The sequence below is a fragment of the Pinus tabuliformis genome, chromosome J (assembly GCF_031772625.1).
Source record: "Pinus tabuliformis cultivar Carrire ecotype Pingquan chromosome J, CPIR1, whole genome shotgun sequence".
Lineage (NCBI taxonomy): Eukaryota > Viridiplantae > Streptophyta > Pinopsida > Pinales > Pinaceae > Pinus > Pinus tabuliformis.
The window spans coordinates 581,762,899-581,778,702 of record NC_142295.1 but is presented as its reverse complement, the minus strand read 5'-3'; the positions used below and the strand labels follow the sequence as shown (position 1 = coordinate 581,778,702).

Below are 15,804 nucleotides of genomic sequence, written 5' to 3'. Positions count from 1 at the left end.
ATAAAAACCCTTTTTATTTTCTCTCTCCTGGATGGCTAGGGCAACCACTAGGCTTTAGGTCTGATTTATGCATAAATTTTATTGTTTTATTGCATGTGGGTGGCCTATAATTTAGGGTTAGTCTCTATAAATCAAATAGAAGCAAAATATAGCATAGGATATAGCCTAATATACCCTATAAGGGCTCATGTCACCCTTTTATCTTGCTGTTTATGAATATCTAACAACCTTAAAACATTTTACCCTACCTAAACCCTAGTCTCATTTGAAGTCCTTGCTCCATTCTTGCTAAATATCATTTTGAGGTTTTTTCTTAGGCTGCTATATGACATTGAATGCCATATTATTGAAGATCATCCAAACACTAACTTACAGCGACCCATTTAGTGGTCTAACTTTAAAGTGCTTAAACGTTATTATTGAAAACCTAGGTCATCTTTGGACTTTCCAATGTCTCTATCGATCTTTAGACCTTTAAAAACTTATCATCTTGAGCCCTAGTAGTAGAATATCCTATAGGTGATTTAGGGGGGCCTCCCTTGTTGTTTATATACCACTAAAGAGCAGTTGGAAGGTTGCTGAGGTGACAGTGGCAACCCTTCCTCATTGTTGCCATAAGGTTTGGTGTCTCGCCTGTTGAGAATTTGCACTGGGCCTGCTAGATTTTGTGGCAATAGTCCTAATTGGCAGGATAGGTAGAGGATTAACACTCTCTTTGATGCCACCCATCTCGACTAATAACACAACTGGATTTGACACAAATAGATACACATCTACAAGATTACCTAGCTTATGCTCTTAAGCGTACACATGACATTCAATCAAATGAAGAACAAATATTTCTAGATATTATACTATAAATATTTTTTATTAGCATAAGGGATTACAACATTATTACAAGAGACAACAATGACTCATGAAACATGTACCTTACAATCAAGCACATCACTAATTGTAGTTTATAAATCAAACCATTGGTTAATAATACAAGACCCAAATTAGACCAAAATGCAACAAACTTTAGAGTTTCAAGATCTCATTCTACATGGAATGCATAATGTAGTTATGCATTTGGATGTTAGCTAGTGGTTGCAATTAAATAACCAACTCATAGCGACCATACACCAATTGCTCCATTGAATCCATTTGTTGTCAGCCATCGATCCCTTCCATGTTGATGGAAGTGATACAATTTGATATAACCCTTGTCAATGTGGACATCTCTTGCTAGCATTGATGTTAATCATGCCATCTTGTCAAAATTGGTATTTGTCACTGTTTTGATCCTTTAGCTAAAAAATGACTAGCCAAAACATCTTTGGTCCTTGAGCCATGACTTCATCATTGTGTTGAGTGTTGGCAAACATGGGGAAACAACCAAGCAACTTGCACAATATATCTCTTAACTACCTCGTGCCTTTGTTGATAAATATCTTAGGCTGTGTGCGCTAAATAAAATGGCCAATTAACGAGATGTAAACTATGACATACACTATGCTATGATGCACATGCATCAATGATCACATTAGGCTCTAGGACGTTACATTTTGGTTAGTCTTAGAGATAGAGTTGCTCATGGAATGGATGGCATTGCTGTCTCTACCTTAATTAGTAGAATGCAAATGAACTTTGATGTTGTCCTTGGGGTGTGAAAAATTGGCCAAGGGACACTAGAGATAGGATGATAATGTATGTGGTTAAACACTAGAGGCCCATTACCAATATGTTAATATGAGGCAATAAATTCACAACTTGATGAATCAAAACTTGTAAAATTGTCACACAAACTTGCTTTTTCCCCTCCAATAATTGATCAACCCTCATTGACTCAAAGTCCAATACAATGAATCATCTTGGTTGGAATATTGTATAAAACTTCATTTGCTAATTTGATCATGCTTGCTTTCTTTTCTATTCATTTCCTTTGTCCTAGAGATATGTCCTCTAGAGTAGTTCTAGTGTACAAGTAATATGCATTTCCTTAATATCAAGTTGGAATCACAGTTGGCGATCCATGTTTAAATGCTTCACATGCTAGTTGTTTGTGTATTCCCCTTGGAAAAGTGCTTTGCTCATGTCCGAAGGATACGTTGTTTTGGCAAATCTCTAACTGAATCACCCATACATAATATACATGGATTAGATATGTTCATACTACTTTCCATATTGTAAGTTGTTAGTTGTTAGGTCCTATGCAATGTTGTGATAATCACGATCGGGATTAAATTGGCGAGGGTCCGAAATCAGAAAAAATCGTAAAAATTAGTGTAAATCGACAAAATTAAAAAAAATACAAAAAACATCATTTTTTTTTCAATTTATTTAGTATCTAAAGAATCCACAACATAAAATAAATGCATTGACACATAAATATGAAAAGATAACTAATATATAAGATGTGTAATGTGTCTAGTGATACATCACACATAATAGTGAATCATGTCTTGAATCCTGAGTCCTGACTCAGCCTCAAAATATCAACAAAAAATATAATAATGTATCTCATATCATGAGTCATATACAATGAAATGAACCAAGTAACTACTGATTTCCTCTGCCCCTCTTGCGAGAATATGTAACAACTTTTCCTCTAGATGAAGAAGGCCCTGGGGTTGGCATTAGACTTTGATGTCCTCTAGAAGCTGAAGAACTAGGAGCTATAGGAGGTAGACCACGTCCTCTATTGGTGACCATGGTAGGTGGTGTCACCTCCTCCTCTTGTTGCTCCTCCTCCTCGTCCTTTGCAGCTGCTACCCCCTACACTACCTCCTCTAACCAATCAGGGGCCGATTCCATGATAGGCCTCTCGGCCTCAACCCTCCATGTCAGGTGTCCTCTCTAGTTGTCTCACCCACAATCAAAGATTGTACTAGAAGTAGACCATGTCGTTAAGGTGCTGGGACTCCAACCTGTACAAGGATCATAAATTATAAATTAATAATTATAAAAAAAATGAATTATATTTTTATTATTTAATGAATTCAAAAAATTAATTGGAAAATTTTCAAACTGTTGCGTTTGCACTTCTTGGTGTGTATTTTTTCAAATGCACTCCAGTTATGCTCGCATCCGGAGGAGCTACATGTTTGGCTGAGCACTCGAATGGAAAGCTTTTGGAGATTGGGTACTCTGCCACCATAGCTTCACCACCATGCATTCATAACAAATAAGAGAAACATAAGAACAAAATTGAAAGTTGAAAGTTAAAGCAAAGTATGAAGAGACATTGAAATTTGCAAATTGAAACAAACTAAAGCTTACTTGGATTTTTGGTTTCTTATCATGCATAGCCATGTCAAAGCTAAATGTGCCACCTGCCATCTTGTATATCTCCATTTCTTTATAAATTTCAGCACGTTATGTTGGAGATGACACCATCTTCCGAACACAAGTAAAGAATCCATCCATGACCTCAACATCAAATAAGAAACCACAAGAGTAAGAAAATGTGGGGTTCAGGTAGATCCTTGCAGCATGAATGGGATGATGGAGTGTATTTGTCCATTGCTCGTCAATCAATGCCCATATCAGGTGTTGTTTCTCAAAGCCCTCATCCCCCTTATCATCATAATATCTATGAATGGATTTTTTGGCCCTATCCATGGCCTCATACGAGTAGCCAATTGCGGGCTTGTCTCCATCAACTAATTGAAGAACCTTTACCAAAGGTTCAGTAATGTTACACACCTCTTGCACTATCGCCGTGAAGCTTTCCTGGTGTGAAACTAGTTTGCATATGGTCTCTCCCTCTGGTTTACGGCTAAATGATAGAGCACGCCACTTCTTTGAAAGAAACATTCTTTTCACATCCCACGTAGAATTCAAGAGGATTGAAGAGATATGAAGCTAGTGGAAAACAGTGTAATAGCAGGGAGCACCAACTCCTTGTTGATGGTTAATGTTCTCATCAAATGAAGCACAATTGCGTGATTATATAAAAATTTTGTAATGCTTTTTGATGATTCAACAATATCCTTGACAAAAGGAATTTTTCCTATGTCCTCCAACATCAAGTCAATGTAGTATATAACACAAGGTGTGCAAAATAAGTTAGGATGCCTCTCTGTAGGCATCTTGTCAGCGACAACATAATTTGCAGCATTGTCCGTTATGACCTGGACAACATCTTGTGGACCCACCTCCTGAATGAACACGTCCAACAAATCACATAATAACCGTGCATCTTTGATATGTGTAGATGCATCAACAAATTTCATAAAAATTTTCCCCTTGGGAAAATTAACCAAGAAGTTAATAAGGGTTTTTGCCTATTGATCAGTCCAACCATTTGACATCACAGTGCATTTTGTCTGTGCCCATGATGCCTTGAACTCCTCCAATATTGTAGTGCATTAAGCCTTTTCATTACGAAGATACGCCCGTCTAAAGTCATCATAGGAAGGGGCTTTGTACCTTGGGCCAACAATAGCAATAACATCAATCACGGGCTAGAAAAATGGATAGTTCCCAACAATGCTAAAGGGAACATCACTCCAAAGAAGACACCTGCCTAGCAGCTTGTCGGCTTCTTCCTTCTCTTTCTTTTAAGCGCTGACCTGATAGATGGTTGTGCAATAGGTATGGTTCTAGGAACTAAAAATGATGAGACAACTGTGGGGTTGGCTGTAGAAATTGATGCTGAAGAAGAACCACTCTCACAGTCACCTCCCATCACTTCACTTCCTGCCATTTGACTCTTCAGAGCTGCCTTGGTTAGTGTGGTTGTCTCTATACCTTCCAATGATTTGAGGGCTCTACGGATGATTTCTGGATTTGTGTTTGTTCAAAGCCCTACTTCATGTCCAAGAATTTGTGCAAGATGGAATTTCAATTGGTATACTCCCCCTGTCATATGTTGCCCACATAACTTGCAGTCAAATTTGATTTGTCAAACCCCCCATCAGGGTCACCAAATTCGCACATATGGTCCAATTTTCTTGGCATGTTTGTAATTTTGTTGAACTCTTGAGTCTTAATGTAAGATTGAAGTTTGAACCTACGGCACAAGCAGAATTTAAAGTTAGACAAATGAAATTAACAATCAACATTTTGAAATTTTGACCAAAAAAACCCTCCACTCAATGCAACAATATTGGAAAAAAACACACTCAAACCCAAACAAAAATCATGGAAAAAAACTAGGGCACAGGAAGAATTTAAACAAATAAAATTAACAATTTACATTTTCAATTTTTGACAGAAAAAACCCTCTCCACTAAATGAAAACAAAATGACAAAAAAACAAACTCAAACCCAAGCAAAAGTATGGAAAATACATGGGTGACTGAAACCCAAGGAAAAACAAGGAGAACAAAAAAGATAGGGCCAAATTTGATGTCGATACCTGAAATCCATGCTCTGCTGAAGAAAGTTGGTCCAAATTCTTTTTTTTTTTTTGCTTAGGATCCTATATTCCTTCGGTTTTCACCTCTCTCGCCCTTGTAGAGGAGTTCTCCTCCTTAACTCTAACCCTTTCCCTCTTATTGCAAAATGAAACAAAAAAAAACTGATTTTTGCTTTTAAAAAGTCGTTGTTTCCGCCCATCACGATTTTTTTTGTAATAATCACAATTTTTTCAAATTGAAAAATCACTGATTTAATCGGGCGATTAAATCGACAAAGCAAAAAAATCGCGATTTTCGCAACATTGGTCCTATGCACTCACAACATTAACTAGCTTCTTATTTCTAGGTGTTTAGAAAAACTAGATCTAAAGGAAATTAAACATTCTTATTGATGCCCATGCATTCTCCAACTAATTAAAGGCATAAAGAAGTTGAGCATACATATATGAATTGTTGTCACCCAAATTGTACGCCTTATGCGACAACGCTCAAGGCAGGCACTGTCACTCTGATTTGTGCCCTCTTCGTTTAAGCTATCTCCTAAATGCAGGCTAAAGGGGGTAGTCCTTGTGGATGAGATAATGAGAGACTTGTTGGAAGCAACAAGTCGAGGAGATACAACTGAATGGCCTAGCAACTTGAATGTAAATTATGTGAAAACTAAGATTATTAAGCACACTTGGATTAGATTCTTTGAACTTATGAATGAGAGACCAGTGCCTTAGAATTAATTACTTTCACAATAAAAATCAATATTCCAAATTATTGGATGAACAATTGCTGCAAGATGCAAAATCTATCCTAAATGAAGTGAAGGACCTAAATCTAATGTGAGATGCAAAATCTTGGTAAATTTTAGTTAAATGCTTAGTCTAGGTGAATCCTTCTTCTTAATTATTTTGAAGCTAGTTACGAATGCAAGTTGTAGAGAGAAGTCCAAAGGAAGGAGGCTAAGGCCTCATTAACGATACCTCTCGTGGAGTTCTAACTACCCAAGTGCTTCCCTTCTTAGAAGGGATTTCCCACAAGAGAACTACAAGGTCACTTGTGTTAACTGCGAATGAGGGTCTAGACTTCTCAAATTAGATGAAGAAGGTGGTCCTATCTCTCTTACAACCAAGCTTATGCTTGGAGGTAACTTTTAAACATGCACTTGTAATTTAGAATGAAAATGATTGATTGCTTCAATGAGATTACAATAAAAAGGCTCCAATATGACAATATTAAACCACATGAAATCACTATGCCCAAAATGTTATCCTTTAACACAAGATTACAAGATGACAATAACAAATGAATGAAGCATTTTAGAAAACACTTTATCTCAATGAAACAAGATTAGAGATGCTAATTACTCAATGATTCAAGAATAGCTCTCTTACACTTAAGTTATGAGACAATTAGGAACAAGAGAAGCTTAAGCATAATAGCAACAAGCACCAATAGAGTAATGAGATCGCTAACAGTGATATGCAATGTATGAAGAGATTATCAAATGCATCTAACTATGGATGCTAGAAAGAGAAACACAATGGAATGATGCAAGAATGCAAAGATGCAAAGAAAATGTTGCAAGAGTTAGCTTATCGTCAATACCAAAAGAGAGACCAATATGCCAATGCTCTTATCATTCAATGACCCCAAGGAAGATGCACCAGATTTTAATGTAGATCAGGTCAGGCCATTGCTATTATGAAAATAGTCCCAATAATCACTTGTAAACAAAGAAATAACAATGATGATTAAGCCTTTACTTAATGATAGTTAATCCTTTAGGTTCTTAAGCTTATTAGGATTAATCTTTAGGATCTTCTTAAAGAGATTATGCCACTGCAATTTTTGTATCAGACCTCCGAAAATTTAGATCAGACATCAAGAATGTCACCAATATAAGAGAAATCAAGAACTAACACAATGATTAGCCTTAGAAGTTAATGTGTGATGATCTTATGGTTCATGTAGGCTTAGATATTAGAGATCTCACCCCTGTTATGATTAACTTCAGATCTGGTTATTAATGTGACAGTCAAGAAAAGAGGAAAGGCTAGAGAGATCAAACCTTTAAGGCTTAACGGCCTTCCCTTGATGGCAAACTTGGCTGGTTGAGGCACCCAAATAATGATGTTGTGACTTTGAAAGTGCAATGTAGGCCTTTTAACACCTGCAACCACAAAATGTTAGCCCTAAAACCAACTTAGATGATGAATTAAGCCTCCAAAGCCTAGTGCCTAGGGTTAATAGGCCCTTTAGGGGCTGCAGCTAGGGCTAAAAGCCCTTGAAACCCTTGCGGCTAGGGTGAAAATGGCCTTCTATACCTGCGGCTAGGCCTAAAGCCTAATTTGAGCCCTCAAAACTCCTTCAAGATGGATTGTAGCCCTGCAAAACTACTAATTAGCCAAGAAAACTCAAACTCCTATGGATCAAAAGACAAATATTCAGTGAGAATCCACTTCAAACCCCTGCAAAAGATGATTTTAGGCCTGCAAAACAAATTATTAGCCACCCAAATCACTTGCAATGAAATTATTAAGCCATGAAATTATTAAGCCATTCTAGGCTTGTGGCTAGGCTAATAGGACAAGATAAGACTGCAGCTAGGCTTGAAAAGGCCACTAAGGGCTGCGACTAGGGCTCAAAGGCCTCCAAACCCTTACAACTCCCCTTGATGAAGCAAATAAATAATTTTGAGCCACCAAAAGTTGATTTTTTCCACCAAAGATCACTTGCCAAACCTTTAGATGATGAATGCTTGTGAAAAACTTCGGTTACTGCGACAAATAGGCCCTCTAGGGCTAGCAGCTCCCTCAAAAAGGCTAGGTGTTGAGATTTTGGCAATTGGGTCTTGTAGAACTAGGTGTCTAGGCCCTAGATCTACCCTCCTTGGCTGAACACACTTCTCCAAAAAGCTAGATGACCCTTCCAAAGGCTGAATACTGCCCAAACCCTATCCGTCTAGGCTAGGTGAGGGCTAGGATCCTCACACTTCGAATTTTTCTTTGAAACTTTGATCCTTTGGAACCTGCAAAATTCAAATCAAATAAATAGAGCCAAGCCCAAAATATAGAAGAAATTCAAAACAAAACCCCTAAAAAACTCAAATAATTATATACAAAATAACAAATAATTACAAGGGTTAAAAAATAATTTACAAAATTATTCACAAATTATGTACACTATTCACAATTAAATTCAAGCTCTAATTAGTAAATAAATCCTTTTAGCCCAAAAAGAAATTCAAGATAGATGAGTGAAATAGTTTTTATTTAATGTACTAGGCAAAAATCTGCACCACAAATCGTTAGATAAGCTCAGATTCCAAACAAGGTGTGGTCACCTCGAAGTCCATGTACTTGGCGGTTGCCCAAGGGCTAAATCAACTAAAGGTCTCTACACACTCAAAATATAGATTATTAGTTCCAAGGGGGTTTGATGCACAAAAGAAAACTAGAGATCTAGACATACCTGCTAGATCTGTTAGGTTCAACGTGTTTACTCTAGCTCAATACCTAAAGCAAGATAACTTTGCTAATAGATAATCCAACCATTGTCTATGAAAAAATAATCTTCAATAATAAACACAATTAGAGCATTAAAATTATTGAACACATACCATGAATCATCAAGAGAGAGACACCTTGAATTGAAACCCTTAAGACTTTTTATTAATGTAGAAAAAATATTCTACCAGAGCTTAGCTCAGTACAATTTTTTTTGTCATGTGAAGTGAGGAGCAACATGCTTCCTTATATAGATAATGAGAAGGATCAACCCCTCCAAGTGGAAAATAACGACCAGTAGCTCGATCCATGGCTTGATCCTTGTCTAAAAAATTTGAACCCTTGATTAGCTGGCACAAATCTCCAAAATAATTCGATCTTCCTTGTTCACTGTGCTGGAGGGGTCAAACTTTGACTTTTGGACCATGGAGGACCTCCAAAAAATAGAATTATGTTTCTTGTGCAAAATAAGTAACTGCTTGGTCCAAAAATTTCGATTTGTTGGGAAATAGTCTTCTCTAGTCCAATGAATTTCTGCACTGGTCATCCTGCCTTGGAAATGAGGCTTTTTATTGACTTCAAATTTTTCCTTTGAAAATAGCCTCAATATATATTTTTTTGAATAATTTTTCCACTTTGAGGGTGATTAATTTTTCCCGTTTATTTTTTATTTTTTTAACAATTTCTAGCTAACTTATTTTTATTTTTGCCAGAAATTTAATTAATAGACACAAGAGGATTACAAATATTTTTCCCACCCTATCTAAAAATATTTTGGTAATGGTGTTCTAATTATGAGGAATCATTCACCAAAAATATTTCTAAAAACATTTTACATCAAGATATTACAATATTCAACCCTTAGAAAGGGAAAATTACAAAAGATACTGTTAATTTTAGGTATGTTCTATGCTTAGAGCAATTTATTTCAATTTTCACAGTTAGCTCAATATCTTTTCCAGATTAGCAATCACATTAGCATTAAAGTAAACTGCGGATAGAACATAAACATAAATCGCAGAAGACAAGCCAAGACAGGAGGACACAAGATGTGGCGCTAGCCAAGGACAAACCCCAATGTGGGGAAACCCTTGATCAATTCTTCTTATATGTTCTTCAATAGTTCAGCGGAGAGAGAGAGAGATAGTACATTTACAACAAAAGTCAACACTTTGACTTATCTAGATAAGAGCACAGATCATCTCTAAGAAGATGATACATGAGATCAGTTGAAGACATGCTGCTTCCATTGATTCTCCAAGGTGACTCTTTCACCTATCATTGCGCTGCATCTCGTCATCATGCTGCACCTCATCGTGTTGCACCACGCTGCACCCATCATTATAATGCTGGACCTCATGACCATGCTGTACACATCATACTGCTGTACTTTATGCTGCACTGCTGTCCCATGTGTCATTGTGGAACCATGTTGTCATACAACATGTCTCATGTGCTTGCAGCACTATGCTTGCCACTGCTATGCATGCTGTCCATGCTGCACCATGCTTGCCATGCTGCACCATGCTGTCCATGCTTGCCGCTGTCCCACGTGCCTTTGCTGCCATGTCACAGCTGCTGTCCCACTTTGCTGTCATGTCATAGCTGCTGTCCCACTTTGTCTTAGCATTCCTTTGCTGTCCCATTTACAAGCACATTGTACCTTGCTGCTGTGCAATGAGTTTGCAGCACCATGCTTGGCTACTGTCCCATTTGTAGCCTTGCTGTACACATGTCCTAGGACCTTCATCCATTATCTTGCCTAGAGTTTTGTGCCTACACTAGTGCCCTAATCTTCTCCAAACAGGCTGCTTACTTCAGTTGAAGGTTCCAAGGTATCCAAGGTGATGTTGTAGGAATTGGGCACCTCCACAAAGCTCCCTACAACACTCAGCATACCCCTGTTTTGCCTCGCTGTCCTTAGAGATGACTGCGGTCTGGTTAGGATGTCCTTTCTAGGCCTCTCTGCCATCTAAACTTCATCTCCTAACTGCCGCTGTAGCAGTCACTCACTGCGGCCCTATAAACAGAGATATACACCCCAAAATCATGCACAAAACACCCCAAAATCATGCGCAAAACAATCATTAAACTCACCTATAGTCTACGACCTGATTTGCAAGGTAAGACTGCTCCAACGTGTCACTAGACTGCCCTCAAATCATTCCTATGATTGCTGCTCTTCCAGCAAGGGAACTCGGCCCTCCTTCACTGTGAAATAGGCCTTAAACCAACTGCGTTTAGCCCTTAAACTTACCTCAGAGATATTCTGTCCATACAGCCCTTCCATGCTGTCTAGGGCAGCCTTCTAATGCTGCGGCTAGGACATGCTATTATCCTCCTTGACTGCGTCTTTGTAGGGACCAGCGTATAGGGCTATTTCTTGACTGCGTAGAGGCTAGCATATAGGTTAGGGCTCCTTCTTTGACAGCGTTAGGGCTGCCTTCTTAGCTGCGGCTAGGGCTGCCTCTTTTCCTCCAACGTCTAGGGCTTCCACTCCTAGATTTCTCTTCCACTAAAACCCAAGACAAGTGGAGAGAAATCAAAATAGAAGTGTGTGTGAAATGACTCTCAAGTCATCTCCTTTTATACTAAAACGTTGAGCACGTGTGGGGTTTATTTGGTTGCTGGCCGACCTTGACGAATGGTCTTATAACACAAATAAATTCATAACTCCATGAATACATCTGAATCGGATGATCTTTAGATCAATCCTACACCTCTCGATGAGAGGGATCCAAAAAAAATATCAGCTGCCATAAATATCAGCGGCCCTAGTTGCAATATTCAACCCTTAGAAGGGGAAATTACAAAAGATACAAACTCTTAAGACTCAACCAAATTCAACACAAAACACATGATCTAGCATGATAAAAATACATTGACTTGATAACTCTAGGAGCCAACTAAGACCTTGTCAATGAGTTCCACCCTAGCTTTGGGTTATATCTAGGAGAAAAACTTTGCCAATTAATCGTGCTTAGAAACGGAAGTAATTGGGGAGGTTAAAAAACTCCCTAGAGTGAAACCCTTTGAGGATAATTATAGGCTTACCTAGGTGTTGTTACATGGCTTAATAATCATACTAGAATCATTTTTACAAAAAGCAGAATTTGGGATTACAATGATGATAATGACTGAAAAAATTTAATCCACACTTCTGTACTCTGCTTCTCTGAACTGTTGACATGTACATGGTCAACATGAACCATCCAAAAATACTCCTTGAATTAAAAAGTTGCATGTTCATTGTCTGTACTTTGTTTGTGTTGCATAGTTTTAATGGCTTTTCTGTATACATATACTCCATAGTACACACCATATCATGTAAGTAGAATTCTATTCATTGTTTTTGTAGTTTTGATCTTTATTTTAGTATGGAAGTCATCTAGGAAAGAAGGAATTTCATTCATTGCATTTTCATTACCAATTTTTTATATGAAAGTGGTAAATAATGGGTCCTCCTTTATATTTGCTTGTTTACTTCAAAGTTCAAACACTTGTCCAACTCCATTGTTGCATTTTAACGGACCCCAGCACCCATACTTAACTAGGAATATCCAGTCTCTTGTACATAAAAAAGGGCCCTTTACTAAACATCTTGTAGGTCTCCTTTTCCATTTGGCCAAATATAATTGCGATTCATTCCACATAGATGATGATATGTAGGCTATGTATCTAGGATCTGTTGTTCGTTGATATCTCTAGGAACACCTTGAGCTAAACGTGTCTCTGATTTTGAAGGAAAATTTACTTTGGTCATGATCAGATCTTGATCCCAGGCAACCTTTCTTGTGATGCATTGAGGAGTTGTTTTCTGAAATTTTGTTTTTATCCTTAATGGATGGCATGTATTGGTAATTTCGTTGCCATTTCTGTCTTTCACCTCAGAGAACTACAGAGGGAAGGTCTTTTATCTCCTTATTCATTGATTTGGGACTTCTTGTGGCATATCTGCAATAATGTCATGGATTTGTAATTCTTTCAGTGCATTTCTTTAAATCCCATCGTAGAATCTTTCTGGCATTTGTAGCTCAAAATTGTTAGAAAGAGAATGTAGATATGGCATTATACATTAACTATTCCTGTGGGATGAGATTTTAATTGGGATCAGCAACCAAGACTGAAAGACATGTGTTCGCTCTGGTATACAATAGAGCTGGTGCCCATGGACATTACCATAAATATTAGTTTATAAAATACTGTGAGGAAGAAGTAGGTTTTAGTTTTTATTAAATTTGAAATTTCATCTTTTTCTATGTTCTAATGGACTAAGAAAGTTCATACCTTTGATTGTCAAACTTGTATTTTAATTTTGTTTGTGAGATCTTGGGAACATAGCTTACTGGAAACTGAACTGAGTAGATATTGGCAAAATTACTGTTTATTTGATTCCCTTCGTTAACAAGGACTACCAAAGTGATTGAAAGAGAGCTATTATACATAGAGATATACTCATGGGTTCTAATCTGCAGCTGAATGCAAGAGAGGACGGGAAATCTGAACAAAGGCACATGGAACAGAGGGAAGACATAAAGAAATCTAAGGTATAGGATCTTATAGCTGGACTCTGGACTTCTATCACTAAATGTTCTGTTGTCAAGATTTTCCTCTTAAAAAATGACTCAGTCAATGCCTGTGGCAAACTAGAATACGTAACGATGAAGGTGTTTTTTATATTTTATTGGGTGGTGTGATGGTAGACTATGTTGAACTTTGAAGATTTTATGGGGTGTTCGTAAAATTCAAAACCATCATGATCATTTGTTTAGTCATCTGTTGTTTGTTTGAGTTTTTACCCTAAGCTTATTTTGGGGTATTCTCTGGTGTGCTTTATTGTACCAATCATCTCTCCGTTTAAATTTGATAATCAAGATAAGATACATTGAATGAAATTGACATGTTTGATATATCTCAGATCTAATCCCTGTCTGAATCTTTATTGAATTTTCAGGATAAGCAGGATCAGTTGAGGGCATCGGCAAGGAAAAAGCATGAGGTATTTCTCTTCTATTTATTACAGTAGAATATATGCTAGTCTGATTTCTTTTTCCCTAAAATCTTCCACGTCATTACCCAAGGGGGAGGTCTGTGGGGAATTGTTCAGAAACAGTTTGTTAGTTTCATAAGCAAAAATCTTACAAGATTCAATGAGGCAAGTCCAGCAAAATAATTCCTCTAGAATTATTGATGGCCCAGTTTGCTTTTTTCACTGATTCTTGATGCCTTGAGGTTTATAACTTTTGTCATGGCCTGGATTCTTGCAAAATTCCACTGCTTCAAAAGGACAACCTTGCTTCTTTTGGCCTCTACATAATGTTTTAGGACGTAATCATTTTTAACCTGATTTACAAATATAGCTGTGTTCAGGTTAATCGCGGCCTTTGGTTTGTGGACTGGTCAATAGTTATGTGATTAATTGTTTACAAAGGCTAATAGTGATTATTTTGTTGGTTAAGGGCTGTATTGTGTGTTGTTCTTTGATCTGTCCAGTTGACATATATGAAGTATTACCTTCAACTGTAGTCTTTATAATAGAAGCTTTTTAATTTTGTATCAGATGATTACATTGATTACCCTCCAATCTTTTCCTAGTTGATCTTGTATATTCCTTTATACTATTATATGTGCAATCTTGATGGTAGTTTCCTTAAGGGTCACTATTGACATTGGGCTTTTAAGAATGTTCAAGGATGTTGCTGACCATAGAAAAGATCTATGCAATCATATTATTACATAAATTTTTCCATGCTAAATACAACAATGGTCTCAACACCGAAACTAACAACCAGATGAGGGTTTCCAAAAACCTTAGACTCTTCATCAAGAGTTCTCCAATTTTTTTTTTCTCAAGTGAGCAAATGCAAGAATGAGGAGAGACTCCTCATTTTTCCTTTTTATAACTCATCTGCCACTTTTGTCACCTTTTTACCCTTTTATTTTAATAAAGTCACTTTAGTGGGTTTTCTCACTTTATAATTTAAAAATGATTTTTCATTTGCCTAGGACCCATGTCCTTTTTTCACCACTTTAGTTTTTGTGGTTACCGATTCACCATGTGGTTAAAAAAAAATAAATGTTATCTCCTAGGCGAATTGTGTTCCCTTGATTAATATTTCCCGTCCTAGCCTACGGGAACCTTATTAGGCTAGCGGATCCCCCTCCATATGATTCCTAAGCAGATGGGGACATTACAGTCCTCCCCACCCAAGATTGCTTGTCCTCAAGCAACTTTAACCTCTGATGTTGGAGCACTTGTTCTCCTTCCCATGTGGCATCTTCAACAAACAAATCTTTCCATTTCACTAGGTAACTCCTTTACTGTCCTTCTCCTCAACTTCCATTCCCTTACATCCAAAATTTCTTCCGGAACTAGAATCAGCTATGCTTCCTCGTCCAGTGGTGGAAGCTTGGTAGAGGTGACTACATGCTGTACCGGGACCTTTTTGACGCTGGAGACATGGAAAACATTGTGGATCTTACACCCCTCCGGAAGCTCCATCTCATAGATCACCTCCCCTACATGCCTCACAATCCTGTAGGACCCATGGTATCTGGGTTTCAGTTTCTCGACCCTTTTCATTTTGAGCGGTGATCACATGTAGGGCTGCAAACGAAGATACACCAACTCCCCAACGTTAAAGCTATGCTCTACTCGATGCCTGTCTGCATAGATTTTCTGTTGATTCTGGGCCATTTGCAAATTGTCTTTGAGGATCCGCAGTATGCCTAGGATCTCTTGAACCCAATCCTTAGCCAAAGGAGCTCGGTTATCCCCAAAAATGCGATCCACAAATGTTGGAGCTTCATATCCATATAGGGTCTTGAAGGGTGTCATTCCAATTGACATGTGGTAAGTGGTGTTATAATAGTGCTCTCCTAGGTGTAACCACTTTACCCATGCTTTTTGTTGGCTAGATACATAGTTTTTGAGATAGCCCTCCAGCCATTTGTTGACTATC

At 37.7% G+C, this 15,804-nt stretch overlaps 1 protein-coding gene across 2 annotated transcripts in view; it reads left to right on the top strand.

Moving 5' to 3' along the window:
* Window positions 1-15,804, top strand: part of LOC149228314 (RNA-directed DNA methylation 4-like) — a 248,831-nt gene that overhangs the window by 85,130 nt on the left and 147,897 nt on the right. For both annotated transcript variants that reach the window (XM_089378154.1, XM_089378153.1), the window contains exons 4-5: window positions 13,318-13,389; window positions 13,797-13,841. In XM_089378154.1, the coding sequence (XP_089234280.1) occupies window positions 13,318-13,389; window positions 13,797-13,841 (117 nt within the window). The remainder of the gene's footprint in view (window positions 1-13,317; window positions 13,390-13,796; window positions 13,842-15,804) is intronic.